The 20,005-nt window shown below is 31.6% G+C and overlaps 1 protein-coding gene across 1 annotated transcript; it reads left to right on the top strand.

The window, feature by feature from the left end:
* The first annotated feature begins 16,763 nt into the window (after positions 1–16,763).
* LOC21391675 (patellin-3) lies at positions 16,764–19,687 on the top strand. The gene is made up of 4 exons (XM_010097605.2): positions 16,764–18,347; positions 18,538–18,662; positions 18,795–18,936; positions 19,261–19,687. The coding sequence occupies exons 1-4, from the start codon at positions 16,962–16,964 to the stop codon at positions 19,513–19,515; spliced, it is 1,908 nt and encodes a 635-aa protein (XP_010095907.1). The 5' UTR covers positions 16,764–16,961; the 3' UTR covers positions 19,516–19,687.
* The last annotated feature ends 318 nt before the right edge of the window (positions 19,688–20,005 follow it).

Below are 20,005 nucleotides of genomic sequence, written 5' to 3' on the forward strand. Positions count from 1 at the left end.
TATTGATATTGTTAGTTGGACCTTACCTGTCACCAATGAGTTAGCACACCTCATTAATTTCTTCTGCCGACCCTCAATCATAATCTTTCTGAAATATGGCCACAAATTAGACCATGAGAATAAATTGCAATTTTCCCATTCAAAAACTATATATATATATATATATATATATATATATTAAAAGAAACAATGATATTTATTTAAGGCAATTTATTCAATTTTTCCTAGAGTCACACATAATGCAAGGTCAGAATTCTTCTATTTATATATCCAACAAAACAAATTTTGGGGTGTTCGGTTTTATTTGAAAATGTTTATGCCCATCTTTAGAGGCATGAAAATGTAAACGTTTTCTAAATAACGTTTGCTTAGTAAATGTTTAAAAAAGAAAGAAATTTAAAAAAAAAATAGAATAGTTTTTATTGAGAAAATGAAAAATAACTGAAGTTGTTTTTTAAATTCCGTATTCATTTTCTAAGCTCAATAAATTTTTTTTAAATATAGCTAAAAACAGTTTCATTTTTTTCTTATACAACAATCTCTAGAAAAATAACTAAACACATTTTCTAAAACAATCCCAACACTATTTCAAAAAAATTCCTTATTTCCATTTTTATACTCAAAACAAAAGCAATTTTCAAAATGCTACTAGATGGGCCTATAATTATTTAAAAGAGAAAATTATAAGTTTTACCTCTTTAAATACCTGACTTATTAAAAATACTCATTTTAAAAAAAATTTACCTCTTGATTAGTTATAATCTAAAAGATAAAAATATGTAAATTAATATTAAAGAGTAGAAATAAAAGAGACTCTATTTGAAAGGATATTTATAAAAATTGCCCTATTTAAAACCTCTCATAAGTTTGAAATTACTCTCTCATATTGACATATAGAACAATAACAATGTGGTATATGTCAAGACATGGAGTTAATAATCTGCATGTGAATATGCAATCACCATCCATTGTCGTCATCAATAGACCGATCGGTCGATCATGCTTGGTCTCATTTCTAGCCAACAACGTCAGGTATATATGACCCAAGTGGCCTTGGTTGGCTCAACACTGCAAGGATAGACGTTCCAAAAGTCACATAAAGGCCCTTAGCCCTAGGCTAGGCATGGCACGACAACCTGCGAAGTACCGAACCATCTGGTTGGCCTTGTCGTGATTCACCAAATTTGGGCAGAGCCCAAAACTACCTCGCCAACAAAGCAACTCAAAGATAAAAGACTGGCCTAATTAGGAATGACAAAACATTAATAATAATAATAATAAATAAATGAATAAATGAAGAAAAATATCACTATGTTATGAGTAGTTTTATCAATTTATCAAGTTGGTATCTTTGTGCTTGGAAAATCTCAACTTGAGTTTGTTATTCAAAGAAGAAAAAAAAAAAATCCAAGTACTCTGAGTCAATTTTTTAAACATAAAATGACAATCCTATCTTTTTAATCCAAAAAATGCTAAATAAAAAAAATTGTGTGACGAGCACCCTTGTATATAGTATCATCCAACGACTTGTGGTACCTAATGCTTGATTAATGTATAATGTCTTAATTATTGTTTTGCCTTGGCATACAATTCCAACAATTATTGCCTACTATAAATTTCTTAACATAATTTTTTTGCCCAAAATTTTGCGTTCTACGAATGATAGTTCTCCATGATTTTTTTTTTTTTGTCTTTTCCGACGGGAAAGATATATCAACATGTAAATGCAGTATTTGTGGGATTTGTTCTCGCTGGATTATTTTCAAAGAATTCTCGAAGATAAATTCGTTTGGAAATGTTAGTTAAATATGTTTTCGCCTACAGTTTTTCTCGATGAATATTTGTTGCCAAGAGACGAAATTTCCTTACGAAACAAATTGTAGGCAAAAAGTCTCATGAAGAAAGTAGACATATTGTAGTGCATATCATCTTGGTAACTTTTCAAAATATCGGAATTAGCTCAAGAATCTTCTCATCATGCTAGCAAGTAAAAATATAAGTGAGAAAAAATATATTTTAAAGGGTAAATATTCAAATATGAAATTTAAAAATACAAGATTTCTAAAACCATTGCAGAATAGAGTGACTTTTAAAGTGCCTAAAACCATTGAAGTACAATCGCATATTTAAGTCAGTATTGATGGTGCGGCTAAAGGTTCTTCGAGATTAGCAAGATGTGGTGAGATATTCAGATTTTCTGGAGATTCTTGCGACGGGCGTTTTACTAAATTTTAAGGAAATTTGCATACTTCTGAAGTTGAATTAATGAGAGTTATTACTAGTATTTATTTTGCTAGTGGCTTCAATTGGAATTGCCTTTAGTATTTAAAAAGATTCAACATATGTTGCTGATTTGTTGCGTTTTCATAATTGAAGAGTTCCTTGGTGATTTATCTCCCATTGGGTTTTGCAGTTCGTTACTTAGATAGAATTTTCTATCGAGCTTATTATTATTATTTTGAAGGAAATAACGTTGTCAACAAGCTTGCTTTAGGCAGTTGATTCGGAAGATTCTTCTTGGGGGTTTTCTGGACGTTAGTACGGTCTATAGGAATATGGCGGGCTTTCCTTATTAAAGATTTTGCAATTAGCTGATTCTTTGAGGAGATGTGTAATCTTTTTCCTATCAGTTTTCGCCATAGGGTAGTTAATTTTTAACAAGGCATATTCATAGCATTCTTTTAAGATGCGAGTCTTCACTCTATCTTTTGAAATTGGAAATTACTGATCCGTTTAGTTCGCTGACTCGAGTTTTTAATTCGAATTGAGATGTAATCTTATGTGAGAACTTTTTACTGTAGTAAAAAATTTATATGTGACTGTTTATGAGAGTTTTTTACTATAGCAAAACTCAAATTCTAAACTCGAATCGGTGAAATGAACGGAGCCTACTTGGGACTTTTTTTTTATTATTATTATTTTTTTTTGCCTTCAGGCTGTTTCTTTTTCATTTTTCTCCTCCCTTTCGTTTGAAATTATTGTCATTTTCTTTTCTTATTACCGTTAGCAAGTTGGGAATTTGATAAAAGATGAGATTTTGTAGTGGATGCTAACCTAATTAGAATGTATTACTTGTTATAGTTATTCTCTCTCTTAATTTCTTTAAAAAGATTTTAAAAAGAAACAAGTGAACATGTTTTGAATCCTCCAAAACTTAATAGAGACATCGTAGCACTTAAATCAAGATTTTAATTAAAATATTGGAATAGATTTGTGAAAAATCATATTAGAGTGTGACGATTAGTTAGGATCATATTTGAGAAAATAGCATTTTAAAGTGTATTGTATGAACGAATGTTTTAAGTAGATACTTGTTTTAGATAAGTCAATTTTAAAAGTAAATTAGAATGAATATATATAGGTAATGTACATATATATATATATAGATTTAAAAAAACAAAACTTTGAAAAAAGAAATATACATATACATATAAGCAAGTAGCAGAAGCATTCTCCTTTCTGTATAAAAAGTTACAGATATAGCTTGTGGATACTATCTAAAATTGTAGAAATTTAATCAGCATATTCACGTTGTTTTTAGCATGTTTGATTTGTTAATTATGAATTAATTAGCATTTTTGCTAGCGACAAGTTAAATTCTCTTTTCTTCAAGGGTGCTGCAACGTTTCTTTCAGCTTCTTTTTTGGCAAGCAACCTAAATGGGTTCCTTACGTGTACATTTTTCATCATTTGCTTGGTTTCTACGTTATTCAAAGTTTGAACAAAAAGGCGCAAAAATCTTCATAAATTGGTCTCTTTTGGATTGCTAGTCACATTCCTTCTTGCTTAATGTCTTTGGAAATTTAATATATTTCTGCGCAAGCTTCATCAAGGTTTTAGCGTGACACAAAAAAAAAATCATTTTCAACCTATTACATGAAAAAATTACGAATTTTGTTTGAGCATCAGAGAAATTAAGTGATGATGTTCTGAAATTTCTTATGTCATATTTTCTTTTTTTATAATGATAACACTCTTGAATTAAGGGTATCACTTATTCCCTGACATGTCGAATAGTTTTATAAGATCACATAGCTTTTATTCTTATGTTATTTTCTCTAACTAACTATTGAATTGTCAGGTATTTATATCTTTGTTAGCAATGATACGGACCAAAAACGTTGAATGGTTACATGTTACGAATTTGTATTTTTATTTTAAATAAATTACGGATAAATCATTTAGATTTTATTTATTTAAAATAGTCAAAAGATGGTTTGTAGGAGTCATGGGGTTTATCCCATATTTTTAGATGTCGTCTTTATATTGAACATGTCATGTTGTTAGTGGGTAATGAATGGGATAATGTTACCTTTATTTTTTAAGTTGTAATCTCTCTATTTAAGTAGTTGAATGAAATCTTAAAAGGGTGCGGGTGATTTATTTTTTATATTTTAGTGTCTTGAGAGGTTTAAATTCCCTTAAATAAACCTATATTTAATGGAGATCAAGGCTCACTCAGATAACCTTATATTTATCGTTTGTTTTCATTAGTTACGGGTTCATATCTTTGCAGAAAATCAAGGTCAACGTACTTGGCTACCTAACACAAGCACTAATTATAAATATATTCGGCTGGATATGATGACATATTTTCTAGGACTAGAGCGTGTACGCCAACATATAAAAGATGCAAATACGTGATGTTATGCGTGTGTCGATACATTTCTAAATTTTGTGTGGACGTCAACATTATCAAACTTTTTTTTTCCCCCTTTTCTTTTCTTCTACAAATTCACGCATCAATAAAATGTTTTAAGACGCAAATATGTTTGTTTCGTGGGTTGAGTGTTCGCAGTTAGTTACAACAAATACTTTTTTTTTAAGTTGAGCATCATGCTGCCTAATTGATTCCACAATGTGTTTTCGTTATTTTAAGGTCCCGTTCATTTCACCGATTTGAGTTTAAAACTCGAGTTTTACTACAGTAAAAAGCTCTCAGAAACAGTCACATCTAACTTTTTCGCTACAGTAAAAAATTCTCACATTTACTAGCTTTACTTTGTAATAACGGAGGTGATCTCTCCACATTCCAAGTCTTTATTTTGTTCTCTAAAATAGAGTCTATGTAGTGGTTTTTTGAGCTACATTGTTGTGACTCTTAAGCAATAGAAAATTTCTATCAATTGTAGAGTATTAGTCAAAAAGGGCCTTATATTACTGTTATTTTGTATCAATGAAATTTTCCCTTTTCAAAAAAAAAAAAAAAAACAAACAAACAAACAAACAAACCCTAAAAAATACGTACACTAAAGTCGTGTTAGCCGTTGACTAAAGACCATCCGACGCATAAAACTATCAACCCAAAACTCCGCTAAAATTTCCCAAGAAGCTTCTTCGGTTCGCTCACATCCTCAAACACCCAGGAAAAACATGATTTTCTGCGAGATTTTCTGTGGGTTGCGCAACACGCAAATCTGTCATTTTAGCATTGACTTCTCAACATACTTTCTCTTTCACTCTGTCTGGTTCTACGAACCTACGGTTTCTTGAATTTCTAAGGTGTAGAAATATGACAAATGGAGAATATGTCTGGCATCTTTTGAATTTTGGAGATTAACTTGATTCCCAGTTCGTATAGTTCTTCTTCCCTTTTCTTTTCTCTTTTCTCTTTTTTTTTTTTTTTGGATTTTCTCAAATGTGAATTTGATAGATTTTTGGGAATCTAATGAACTCGAGGCTGAGTCATGAGTTTTTCGGGTATTTCCACCCATTTTTATTCCCCTTTATCTCGACTACCATTACCTAAATTGTATACCTTTTTCTCCCTAAAAAAAAAAAAATAATAATTTACATGCCTTTTTTTCTTTCTATTTTCTTTCCTCTTGCTGGACACCCCCTTATATATTTTAGACTTAAACATAATTAGGAACAACTAAATCATAACTTTTGTCAACGGATTCCCACAATCAATCATACGATATCAATAATTTTTCAATTATTTTCCGAAGCTAAATTAAACGAAAATAATACTATAATTGAAAGAAAAAAATTACCAAAATTGTCCACCAATGATTGATTTACATGACATGCTTGTGATCGTGCTCGTATTCAAAGAAAGGTCATAGAGAACGTCAATATGACTCTTCAGGCTTTAGAGGGTCAAAAAATGTTTTGGAGAAATGGATAGTGATCATCCAATCAACTCATCAAACTGATTGGTCTAATTCAATCAAATCTATTTTTTTTTTTTAGGTATAAACGATCTCAATTAGATTAATTTGGATTTAAATTCTTAAAAACTGACTTAGATTATATTAAATGTTTATTTTACTTTCAAAACACCCGATTCAAATAAGTCCAACCTCTATACAAATTACATATATAAAATAAAAAAATTATAAATATATATGTATTTATATTACTGGCCAAAAATTTAAAGTGTTTTCTTCATACACTTTCACACATCAAACAAAACTTCTTAATAAACACCTAAAATTCAAAAAAAAAAAAAAAAAAAAAAAAAAAAAAAACATAAGACCTCAATGTTATCTCAAATTTTTACTCTCTCATTTTCTGCCGTCAACCCTCCGCTAAACCCTAACAAATAGGTCGAATAAGGGAAAAAAAGGAAACTTAACAAGAATGAATATGCATATGCGTAAGCCCAAAACCGATTGGTCCAATCCAATCCAAACCGACCTTAATCGAATTGGATTGGATTTAATGATATACTAGTAATTAGATTGAGTTTGATTGGATTTCTAAAAACTGATTTTTAATTGGATTTGCTGTTATATGACTAAAATAGGCTGAATTTAATTGGATGAACACCCCTAGACAAAGGCATGTTTGGAAAACAAGAAACCAAGACAATAAATAATACTAAGAGACACCAGTAGTATTTGACACCACGTACCAATAGAATGTGATCGTGGACCATTTTAACCCAAATAGCACAGAGAATTTTGTTTCATATACACGCATTCAGTAAATAAAGAGAATTTGTTTTTTCATTTGTAAGAATTAAAACTTTAATTTGATGTAAATAAGATATCATTTAACAGTTAAAAGTCTTGTCTTGTTTATAGAATTGTTGTTTTTCTCATACTACTAAAGGATTCCCCAAAAAATAATTTCAATAGTTGAAAATTGTTGTTTTTATGAGGTGATACCTAATAGTAAGATGTAATCTTATTATTATTATTATTATTATTATTATTATTGTTGTTGTTGTTTTGAAATCTAGAAGTAATCTTATTTTACTTACAATTAAGATGCACATACAGTCGGAAAAAAAAGTGTTCTGTGGATTAACAACGTGTATTTCTGCACGAGGATACAGTTCAATTCCCACTCAGGTGGCTTTATCACCCGTTCACTAATGTTTTTTTTATTCTTTTAATAAATTTTAGTCAAAATGTATAATATGTCGCAATTGTAGCATGATAACTTCACAAGATAGTTTCTCTTAAAAAAAATTAGATATTATTAGGGTTAAATTCGTTTTTGGTTTTTGAATTATAAGCCAAAACGTATACAGTTGATTAATTGAAAATTGTGGAAGAATATTTTACTTTTTAAAAAAAAAAATTAGGGGAAGCAAATTTTGGCATGGAATTTGGACGTGAGTAGTACATATATGTACATATATTTGCCATCCATGAGAGATTTTTCTATCCCTTTTTTTTAATGCTTATCTCTAATGAACATATATATATATATATATTATATATCTTTACAACAATACAAAAGCGGAATGTTTTTTTTTTTTTTTTGTACAGAATATTATAATGCGTAAATTTAGTGATCTTTGTTGAATTGTTTAAGTATACATATTGAAGGGAACTCAATCGCGTATTGCATTTTTTTTTTCCCCATATGCCAAGCTTTTATTTCATTGTGTTTTCCTAAATGGGCTTATGCGAGTGACTTTCAGCGCATAACATAAACAAGCACATTGTATTGTTATTTCCTTCATTAAGACTTTCTCTTGCAAAGTTTTCCTTGGTGAAGTTTTTATAAAGGCATATTACTTTAGTGTAGTGGACATACATTATTGTAGACGGCGAAATCTACGGTTAAACTTGTAGTAGGATTCAATGAACAAGTTTCCCGTTTACTTCGCTGATTCGAGTTTGTAATTCGAGTTGAAATGTGATTTTATGTGAGAGCTTTTTACTGTAGCAAAAAAGTTAGATGTGAATGTTTCTGAGAACTTTTTACTGTAGCAAAACTCAAATTTTAAACTCAAATCGGTAAAATGAACGGAGAACTTCATAAAATACGGAATTTGGTCACCTTTGATTGATTTAGAATATCCGAGCATGAACAATAAAACTAACGTGTTTAAAATAAATAAAGAGGTAAGAGCATAGAGTGATTTATATGAGAGTTATGTTCACTGTGATGTTTAGAGTTTCACTATTTTGAACAAAATGCGGATGATCAAGTATTACCGGGTACTCCGAAGATTTATGAAGAAAGTCTTCTTATTAGGCAAATATGGTACTCTTATAATTTGTAAGAAATTGGTGCCTTTTCTCCTTGTAGCAACTGTGTCCAATTTTTTTTATTTTTATTTTTTTTTTATCTTTCTTTGTGTGAAATTCAACTTGATGGATTTCTTTCATGCCTTATTTGAAAATGTTGGGTTCTCTCTAGGCGGTCGAGCCCCATCCTTTGCTCTAAGAGGGTTGGGTTGCTGCTGCTTAGCAGTGCTTGTCTTTCTTTATGAGTGCTGCTCAAAGGCGAGAACTTCACGCATATGATGATCCTTTTCGCACATAAAATAGGCATTTTAGTTGCTTTAGGACCGGATATTTAACTGATTGATATCGTCTTGTTAATCTTGGTATATTTTGTCTCATTTTCCCTCTAATTAAATACATGTTATAATGTCTCATATTTACCAACTTTCATTTTTCTTCTTTTCTTTGCAAGAAAAATGTGCGTTATGGAAGTTTCACATTTAGAACACTTTTATGTATTCTCATAAGTTAAAGCTCCGCTACTCATATAAGTTGAGTCTCACTACATGAATAGGCAGAATCCAATCTAATGGGACACACCTCTTTATGAGTGATGAAAATTTATCCGTATTATCATCTTTAGCACATTTGTGATAACAAGTAGGGTATTTTACACGTTTGCCCTCTGAATTTGTATGGCTTATTTATTTTTTGAACTTTTCATTTTGACAAGTTGTCATCTCAACTTATACAATTGTTTACAGTGTGCTCTATTTTGATGATGGTTGTGTTAAATTAGTGTAAAAAACACACATCTGATAAAAAATTCTAACATTAAAATTCAAATGTAATACAAATCTTTTAATTCTCTAACTTTCAATCCTTAAATTTAATAAAAATTAAAAAATAATTAAATGAGGCACATGCGATAATTTTATAAATTTAGAAGATTGATTATCAAAATTAAAAGTGTAGGAGCCTATTTACTAAATCAGGATAAATTCGGGACAGTTATGCTAAAAATCCTAATAACGATTGATAAGTCACCTTTCTACGAATAGCACCAAATCATCCCATCCCAATGCCAGCGGTCATCGCGGTGCGGACAACTTTAATTCTCCAACTAATTAAACATTTGATTGAATACAATAAAGATTGGAAGCCATACACATATATACACATAATATTCTATTGTCTCGTTCATTTTAGTGATTTGAGTTTTTAATTTTAAATTTTTACAGTAAAAAATTTTTAAAAAATATCACATTAATTTTTTCTGTTACAGTGAAAAATTTTTAAAAAATATAACATTTTAACTCAAATTAAAAATTTAAATTTACAAAATGAATGAGGTCATGTATATTTATATTACAGAGAAAGTGATAGAGAAAAATACAGCCAAAATCTCAATGTAATCAGCCGCATGGAAGATATTTTTTCTCTTGTTTTTATTTTTATTTTTTGTTTTCTTTTTTTCTTGTCTCTCTAAAACTGGTCCCATATCCCGACAAATTTCCCCCACATGCCAGAACGCAACCTCTTGGAGAAATTTGCTTTAAAAGAAAATATTTTTTTTAGGTAAAATTTCCAAATTTCAAATTCATTTGAGAAAATTTTTTTTTTTTTCTACATTAACTTTTTTTGTTACAGTGAAAAATTTTTAAAAAATATAATATTTTAACTCAAATTAAAAATTTAAATTTATAAAGTGAATGAGGTCATGTATATTTATATTACAGAGAAAGTGATAGAGAAAAATACAGCCAAAATCTCAATGTAATCAGCCGCATGGAAGATATTTTTTCTCTTGTTTTTATTTTTATTTTTTGTTTTCTTTTTTTCTTGTCTCTCTAAAACTGGTCCCATATCCCGACAAATTTCCCCCACATGCCAGAACGCAACCTCTTGGAGAAATTTGCTTTAAAAGAAAATATTTTTTTTAGGTAAAATTTCCAAATTTCAAATTCATTTGAGAAAATTTTTTTTTTTTTCCAGTTTCTTTTAAAAATTTGAAATGAAAAGAAAGGGACAGCAAGGAAAACCCAGCCACCAGCTTTGAGTTTTCTTGCTTCTTATAAAGAACCGAAAAAGAGATAGACATAGGGAGAGATTGATGGGCCCCACCGCTCCAAAAGGACAAAACGGCCCTCTATCAGTCTATCTCTCGCTCTTCTTTCTCTCTCCTCGTCCTGATTGCAGGCTTTATTTTCTTCCCGTTACGGCCGGCCTTTTTCTTTCTTTTCCTTAAAAGGAACGATGTTGTCAAAGTTTCTTCCCTAAAAAAAGAATAAATTTCCATACTATTTTTGATTCTTTTTTGATTCATGACAGCCTGTTATAGGAAAACCCACTAAAGTAACGTCTCTAAGGAAAGGGTGAAAATTAAAAAATATATATATATATATAGATATATATATAAAGAAAAACCCAGCCGGTAAAGGTTTACTTTTTAGAATATGTTTAGTAAGAAAGAAAGAGAGGGTAAGAGTCTGTCCTGTTTATAGATTAGAATTATGAGATTAAAATTATTTTTTATTTATGTAAAGAATAAATTTCCATACTATTTTTGATTCTTTTTTGATTCATGACAGCCTGTTATAGGAAAACCCACTAAAGTAACGTCTCTAAGGAAAGGGTGAAAATTAAAAAATATATATATATATATAGATATATATATAAAGAAAAACCCAGCCGGTAAAGGTTTACTTTTTAGAATATGTTTAGTAAGAAAGAAAGAGAGGGTAAGAGTCTGTCCTGTTTATAGATTAGAATTATGAGATTAAAATTATTTTTTATTTATGTATATTTTTTATAAAAGAAAATATTATAGTGAACCATAAATCATTATTCAAATCAGAAAACGAATCCTCCAACTAAACGAGTTCTAAATCTTTTATTTGGTTAGAAAAAGAAAATGAGAGAGAATAGATATGAAGAGATTTGACGCTCAATATTTTAAATCCTTCTATTATTGAAAGGATTTAACTAATCCATTTTAAATTAAAAAATAATTTTTTATTCTACAAAAAAAAATTATTAACAAATAATTAAATAAATCATATAATAATTAAATAAATAATTATTATATATCCTTTTAATTTTTCTTTCTTCTTACTAAACAATATAAGAAAATATTATAATAATCTCTATTCTTCACATTCTCTAACAGAGCCTTGGGACACCATAAAATTTGTATTTACCTTTTGTTGTTAATATTTAAAAAGATGCCGTAGAAAGAAAAGCACGTGGAATATTGTTTCATGTACATACATTCAGTAAATAAAGAGAATATTTGTTTTTTTCGTTAGTAAGAAATAAAAAACTTTTAATTTGATGTAAATATGATATGATTCTACAGTTAAAATGTTCTGTGGATTAAAAACATGGATTTCTGCACCAGAATATAGTGCAATTCTAACACACGTGGCTTTACCACCCGTTCACTAGTAAAGTATTTTATTTTTTAATAAATTTTAGTCAAAATGTATAACAAGTCGCGGTTCTAGAATGACAACTTCATAAATATTTCCTCTTTAAAGAAAATAATTAGATATTATTAGGGTTAAATTTGTTGTTAGATATTATAAGCTAAAATCAATCTAAATGTTATAAACATAATAGAAAACGACATGACTTTCTTCTCAATAATAATATTCTAACATGTAAAATTAAAAAATAACATCTATTATAATATATGATTCTCACTGCTTTTTTCGTTGATTTAAATTTAACAGAATGATTAATTTGAAACAATTGCATTGATGGAGAAACTCTCTACGGATATCTTAACCTTGTCTATGGATCTCATTTCTCCGAGCTACAATCTAAACTGAAATATACAAAATACAAAAGAAAAAAAATATATATATACATATATATATATATCCTAACTAAGATTTAAATTTAAAAATTAAAAATTTTATCTATTTTGGTATCTACAATTTGGAATTCCGAAATCCAAATAGAAACAAACGACAAATACATGGCTCGTCCTACATCGGCAACTTTACATGAGCGGCTCTCTGTGATCTCATTCTGCTTTTGACAGCTATGTCCCATCGTGTTATTCGTTGGATTGGGCCTGAGCCATCGGAGAATAAAATCTGGGTAGTGGAATGGATCATATTTTGGGACTTTCCGGAAAACAAATATATATAATGTATTATTATTATTATTATTATTATTATAAAGCTAGATAAGTAAGGGGTATTTATATTTTTATACTTTTTATTTTAGATTTATTTAAAATTTATATTTTCAGTTTTTAATCTCATTAAATATATACATTTAAATTTAATTTAATATACAAATTTATATTTTTTCATAATCAATCATTATTTTAATCTTAAAAATACTTAAAAATACTTAAAATACCCTTTAGTTAAAACATAAAAAAGGGAAAAAAATGAAAAATAACTTTAAACTTATAATTTTGATCTTTAAAATATGTAAAATACCAATCAAATGGTTTTTTTTTTTTGTGTTATTAGTTTTTAATTATCATATTTAAAGAGATTAAAAACTAAAAGTATAGATTTTAAGGGGTTGTTCTTTTGTCCAAAAAATTTAAAAAAAGACAATTCGAGTTTCAACTTTATTCAAGTTCATGTTTTTTTAAGTTTCAACTTTATTCAATTTTATTCAATTTTATTCAAGTTACAACTTCAACTCAAGTTATAACTCAAAAACTACACTCAAATTACACTCTAAAAAAGAATAACCCTTAAATAAACTTATGGTATAAAAATCCAAAGTGAAACGACCGTTTTTGCCTAATAATATCCAACCCGCCGGTTTCTGAAATATATCTATTAAGGGTCATCTTTGGTTTCCATTTTGTGGCCCATTGTTTTGAGGACCGACTCTTGTGGCGGCTCAAAGTGACAAGTCTACTACTAGAGTCGTGACAGCCATCAATTTGACGATGGTTATCACCACTTATTAATTTTTGATTAGTCATTCGTGTACGTATTTAGATAAGAGCCTCATATATGTCGTAAGAGTGAAGAAAGTTAAAACACACATATCATTGGAATCCCATGCATGCCTTCGGCTTATATTATTATCCCCTCCCTTTTAGTCTCACTTCTAGAAATTGTTTATTGACGAGAAATTGACTCTAATTGCAAGTTTCGGAAGGGAGGAAAAAAGACAAAAAAAAAAAATAGAGACTAAAAAGGTATCATTTTAGACAAATAAAGCATAAAGAAGCAAAATTTTCCTCCTTAAACATAATTAAAAGATGCAAGTAGTAAATGAGAAATGTGCATAATACCCAAATAGTAGATGTTTACTCTTATCATTTTCTTCTTCAAAGAAAAAGAATTTACTCTTTAATTTTTTTTGTCTACTTTTAGTTATATACTCTTGTCATTTTAAAGGGTAAAGAATCTTACTGTACATAGAATAATTACCTATATAATGAATAAAATTGCTGACTTTTGGCTTTTCTAGTTTCACGAATGCAATCTTTCTACATTTAACAAGACTCGTATAACTAAGTTTCTTTTTTGAATATAAAACTCTTAAATTGAACAACATGAGCCAGCCCTAGAAAAGACGACAGAGAAAGAAAAAAGAAGGTTCAGATCAGAGTCCTGAGACAGCCTCCGATCGCATCGTTGGACTCTCAATACTATATTTTTGCCGGCAACCTCACAATAATAAGAGCGATAAAATTGTAGAGAAAGCGTCAAAAAAAATAGAGACTAAAAAGGTATCATTTTAGACAAATAAAGCATAAAGAAACAAAATTTTCCTCCTTAAACATAATTAAAAGATGCAAGTAAGTAAATGAGAAATGTGCATAATACCCAAATAGTAGATGTTTACTCTTATCATTTTCTTCTTCAAAGAAAAAGAATTTACTCTTTAATTTTTTTTGTCTACTTTTAGTTATATACTCTTGTCATTTTAAAGGGTAAAGAATCTTACTGTACATAGAATAATTACCTATATAATGAATAAAATTGCTGACTTTTGGCTTTTCTAGTTTCACGAATGCAATCTTTCTACATTTAACAAGACTCGTATAACTAAGTTTCTTTTTTGAATATAAAACTCTTAAATTGAACAACATGAGCCAGCCCCAGAAAAGACGACAGAGAAAGAAAAAAAAAGGTTCAGATCAGAGCCCTGAGACCGCCTCCGATCGCATCGTTGGACTCTCAATACTATATTTTTGCCGGCAACCTCACAATAATAAGAGCGATAAAATTGTAGAGAAAGCGTTTCTCGTTGCAAGGCATATGTGTGGATTATGAGACAAATAAGGGTAGGGATACTGGATGTTTTGGGGTGTCGATTCTCCAACTTCCCTGTTTTGCTTTTTTGAGATCTCATCCTCAGTAGTGCCAATGGTTTCGGCAATACATGTGGTGCATGTATTATTAGTTCAAGTAATAAGATTATTCCATCAACCGTAAAAAAAAAAAAAATGTAGAAAGACTAATATGTATGTGCTTGATTTTTAATATACCTTTTTGGATGACTCGCATTTCGGGAATCTAAAACACATTTTTTCTCTTTGACCTATTCGTTCTAATTAATATAGGTGGAATGGAACAAGTTGTTTCATATATCAAGAAGCCATGTAAATGTGATTTAGTGTTTTAAAGTGTTTGTATTGCTTTTTAATGTCATGAACCATATTTTCTATTTTTTTTTTTTCAGAAATGTTTCTTTAATTCATTTTTTTATGAATAATTTATAGAAGTTTTAAGCCTAGCAATGTTAAAGTATAAAACTATTGTTGGTCCACCTCCTAATAGCTTAAATTTTTGGGATGAATTGATAAACTAACATGGTATCAGAGTGGGAGGTCTTGAATTCAAATCCCCGTAATTGCACCATTTATCAACGTTTAAATTGTCATCATGTATTGGGTCTTTAATATATCTCAGGCTTAAATATTCACGTGTTGGGCTTTATAATTAATTTACTTACACGATTGCTCATTGTTCAGCCCACAAGTGAAGGGTAATGTTAAAGTATAAAATTATTGTTGACCCACCTGCTAATAGCTTAAGCTTTTGTGATGGATTAGTAAACTAATAAGAAAAAAATGTCAATTTTTGTTGTTTTATCTTCAGTGGAATACAAACTTTGGTTCTTTTCTTCCGTATGGTGAAAAGGTTTTTATCATTTGCTCATCGATTTCTAAACTGGAACATAGCATCAAATATTTGTATCGAGTTATCTCTCTAAGACAAATATTGTTGTCTGACATCAACCCTATCAATCGTTCCAAAACCAGTGTCTTAATTTTTTTGTTGTTGTTGAAAAGAAACCAATATCATTTTAGAATAAAAAAAAAACCACATTTGAATTTTAGAGAACAAAAAGTTCGAACTTGATCAAAATTTTCACGTTATTTTTTCTTCAAACAAAAAATAAATTGTAAGGAAGGGTTATTTGTTTCTATTGACATTGTTACCAAGGAAATTATTTAAATTGATGCTAGAAATATCAAATTCTTTGCAAATCCCCTTAAAAAAAATTATTTGCAATGGGTATTAAACACTAACCCCTGTTGCATTCTTTTAGCCACATAAATTAATCACGGTTATGTTGTTCGAAAAATAAAAGTATTTTGGCACAGGTATAAAGCAATACTGTATTAAAAGAACATAGATCTTAACCATAATATTAAATCAAATTATGTTAAATTAAAAAATATGATAAGTTAATGAAGTTTGATAAAAAATTTAACTGTTCAGGATTTTGTTCTACTTGTAGTGTGTATTCATAACCTACCAAAAAAGACTTAGGCTAAATAACAATTTTATTACCTTTTTCCGGAACTAAAATTTGTTTTGTGTCTCAAAAAAAAAAAAAACTAAATTTTGTTAAAACCAATTTCCTCCTTACATAAGTAAAACTGAATTAATTCGAGAAAAAAATGAAAAAAATGAACTGTCATAATTTAATCCTTTTACTTACATATATATATTTTTTCCTTTGAACATATGTTCTTTAACCATTTTACACTTTACTTACAATCAATTAGCTGTCAAGTTCAAAATTATCAAATAAATTGGTGTACCCCAAAGAATTTAGTTACTATTTTTTTTTCTTTTGCTTGTTATCAAGGAAAACAACGGTTGAAATTTGAAAAGAATGAAATGATATCGTTGAGATTTGAGAAAATTTTGGGAGAATTTTATATGGAAAGAGAATAATAAAGCTATAATTTTAAGTTTTCAGCCTCCAAAAAGAGAGAGAAAAAAAAAAAGAAAAAAATAATAATAAGGGAAAAGCATAAGGAGAGGAGAGATTTTAGCTAGCAATAGAAGTGGGGTGGGTCCCAACAGCAAAGTGGTGTACTAGCTGGCAAACTTGTCTGACAGACTGGTTTTCTCCATTCACAACATCAACAACAAACAACCATCTTCTCCATTTTCCTCCTTTTAAACCCTCTTTCTCTCTCACACAACCCGAAAAAGAAGAACAAAACCACCACTCTCTCTCTCTCTCTCTCTCTCAAAAAAAATCCCTCCTTTCCCTTTATCTCTCTTTCTAAACCCACCAAGGAAAACCCAACCTCTCAACATGACGGAGGAAGCCCATAAGCCGGCGGCGGCGGCGGAGACAGCTGCTCCTTCTGCGGAGGAGGTGACTGTGGTCGCCGACGTGCCTCTGGCGCCGGAGAAGCCGGAGACTGAGAAGGAGGCGCCGCCGGTGCCGGAGCCTGAGCCGGTAGTGGCGGAGAAGGCTGCGGCGGTGGTTGAGGAGGTTGTGGGGGCCGAGAAGGCGGAGAAGCCGAAGGCTGTTGTTGAGGAGGAGAAGGCGATTGCTCAGTCGGTGTCGTTTAAGGAGGAGAGCTATGTCGTCAGCGAGCTTCCCGAGGCTCAGAAGAAGGCTCTTGACGAGTTCAAGCAGCTCATCCAGGAGGCACTGAGCAAGCACGAGTTTACGGCTAAGGAGGAAGAGAAGAAGGAGGAAGAGAAGAAGGATGAGGAGAAGAAGGAGGAGGAGAAAACTGAGGAGAAGGAAGAAGAGAAGAAGGAAGAGGAGAAGGAGGAAGAGAAAACCGAAGAGAAAGTCGAGGAGAAAACTGAAGAGAAAACCGAGGAAACCGAAGAGAAAGTCGAGGAGAAAACCGAAGAGAAAGTCGAGGAGAAAACTGAAGAGAAAACCGAGGAGAAAGTCGAAGAGAAGAAAATTGAGGAGAAAACTGAAGAGCCTCTGAAGGATGAGCAAGTGGTGGAGACTGTGGTGGTGGAGAAAGTGACGGCGGTTGTCGATGAGGACGGAGCTAAGACAGTCGAGGCGATCGAGGAGACCGTCGTCGTTTCCATCGATGAGGCGGCGACCTCATCGGCCAAAGCCGGGGAGGAAGAGCCGAAGAAAGCGGAGGAGGAGAAGGAAAAGGAATCCTCCGCCGCCGCCGAGGCCGAAGCCGCGGCGGCGGAGCCGGCTCCCGAGCCTGAAGAGGTCTACATATGGGGAATTCCGCTGCTCGGAGACGAGAGGAGCGACGTGATCCTTCTAAAATTCCTCCGGGCGAGAGACTACAAGGTGAAGGACGCCTTCACCATGATCAAGAACACCGTCCGCTGGAGGAAGGATTTCGGAATCGACACGCTGATCGAGGAGGATCTCGGCAGCGACTGGGATAAGGTTGTGTTCACTCACGGCGTCGACAAGGAAGGCCACTCGGTTTGCTATAACGTATTCGGGGAGTTTCAGAGCAAGGAGTTGTATCAGAACACTTTCGGAGATGAAGAGAAGAGGTCAAAGTTCATCAAGTGGAGAATTCAGTTCTTGGAGAAGAGCATTAGAAAGTTCGATTTCGATCCCAAGGGAATCTCCACAATTGTTCAGGTCAACGACCTCAGAAACTCCCCTGGACTCTTCAAGAGAGAGCACAATCAGGTCACTAACCAGGCTCTTCAGCTTCTTCAAGACAACTACCCTGAGTTCGTTGCCAAACAGGTAAAAATATATATTTTTAGTTGTAGTGGGTCCATCTGTCGAGCAGAATTGGGTCCGGGCTTGTAATTTGTTTTCTACGGATATGATGGGATAGAGGCAAATTATATTTTTGGTTTTTCTGATTGAATTGAATTTTGTGTTTTGTTGTTGAATTAGCTTGATGGGTTTTGGTTTGATTTGCTTTGTGAAGGTGTTTATCAATGTGCCATGGTGGTATTTGGCCTTCAATAGGATGATCAGTCCTTTCCTCACTCAGAGGACCAAGAGCAAGTTTGTATTTGCTGGACCATCGAAGTCCGCCGAGACTCTTTTCAGGTAATTTTACCAATTCATTCATTGCCCATTTGTTTATTGATTTTCCTTTTTATTCTCACAGAGAAAAAGGTTGGTACAATTATTTAAGTCTCTTTTATTAATGGATGTGCACTTTTTTGTTTGGTCACACAGATACATAGCTCCTGAACATGTCCCTGTTCAGTACGGTGGACTGAGCCGTGAGGGCGACCAAGAATTCACCACTTCTGACCCTGTCACTGAGATCACCGTAAAGCCTGCAGCGAAACACACCGTTGAAATCCCAGTCTCTGAGGTAATCAAACAAACCAACATTATTTTCAGCTAATAATTGTACTCCGCATTCGAATGGTTTTCATTTGTTCAATTCTAAGGGTACGGAAAAAAAATCCAGCTGGATTAAACACGATGTATCATAATCATATTAGATTAAAAAAAGTACACATCTTTATCGTTATCATATTATATTAAAAGAAAAAAGTACACTAATTTATCAAATCTTAGATAAGGAAAGGAAGTACACGGGTTTAGCAAAATTTGATGAAAATCTGACCGTTCATAACTGTAGTTCTCCGTAATTTATATTTGTGATCTGACTTGAGAGTGTTATTGTTTTCAGTCGAGCATTCTGGTTTGGGAAATCAGAGCTTTGGGATGGGATGTAACCTATGGAGCTGAATTTGTACCTAGCGCTGAGGATCACTACACTGTAATAGTACAAAAGGCGAGGAAGATCAGCCTGGCAGACGAACCAGTTATCGCAAACAGCTTCAAAGTCGGTGAACCGGGAAAGATTGTGCTCACAATTGACAACCAAAGCTCCAAGAAGAAGAAGCTCTTGTACAGGTCCAAGACCAAGCCTTCTTATGAATAAATAAGCTTCTCAAATCATCATAATAATCAAGTTCCTGCAAGTTTCCCAATCGGATTCTTCGCGACATTCAAAAGATTTGGAGAATAAGCAGGGGGGTTCTTTGTTCTTGAGGAGAAAAAAGAAAAGACGGGGTTTAAAATTTTTTTTATTTTTATTGTTCTCTGTTTCTTTTGGTTGATATTTAATTTTGTTCATGATTCAAAAGAGTCTCTTTGGGGGATTGTATTAAATTTGTTTCTTGTTTTATTATTACTTTTACCTTTTGTTTTGGATTGTAAATCATTTTAGTGGGTGAAAAACAAAGGTCTTGGGATGCGTAAAAGAAGCCACATTTGAGGGGTATATATGTCTTGTTTTTGTGGGAATGGGAATGTGTGTGGACTTTGGACAGATACTATCACTATGGTACTATTTTCTGATACGCTTTGTCTGTAAAATTTGTGTAAATTTGGTGTTTCATTATTCCTTCATTACTTGGTGAATGTTTATT

This window comes from Morus notabilis, unplaced genomic scaffold (assembly GCF_000414095.1).
Source record: "Morus notabilis unplaced genomic scaffold, ASM41409v2 Scaffold1540, whole genome shotgun sequence".
In the NCBI taxonomy this organism is placed as follows: domain Eukaryota; kingdom Viridiplantae; phylum Streptophyta; class Magnoliopsida; order Rosales; family Moraceae; genus Morus; species Morus notabilis.

Bases quoted from the DNA above. Each gene is read 5' to 3' on its own strand.
- LOC21391675 (XM_010097605.2), top strand. From the start codon at position 16,962: ATGACGGAGGAAGCCCATAAGCCGGCGGCGGCGGCGGAGACAGCTGCT. The intron at 18,348-18,537 runs GTAAAAATATAT...TGCTTTGTGAAG, and splicing joins CTGAGTTCGTTGCCAAACAG to GTGTTTATCAATGTGCCATG. The intron at 18,663-18,794 runs GTAATTTTACCA...TTGGTCACACAG, and splicing joins TCCGCCGAGACTCTTTTCAG to ATACATAGCTCCTGAACATG.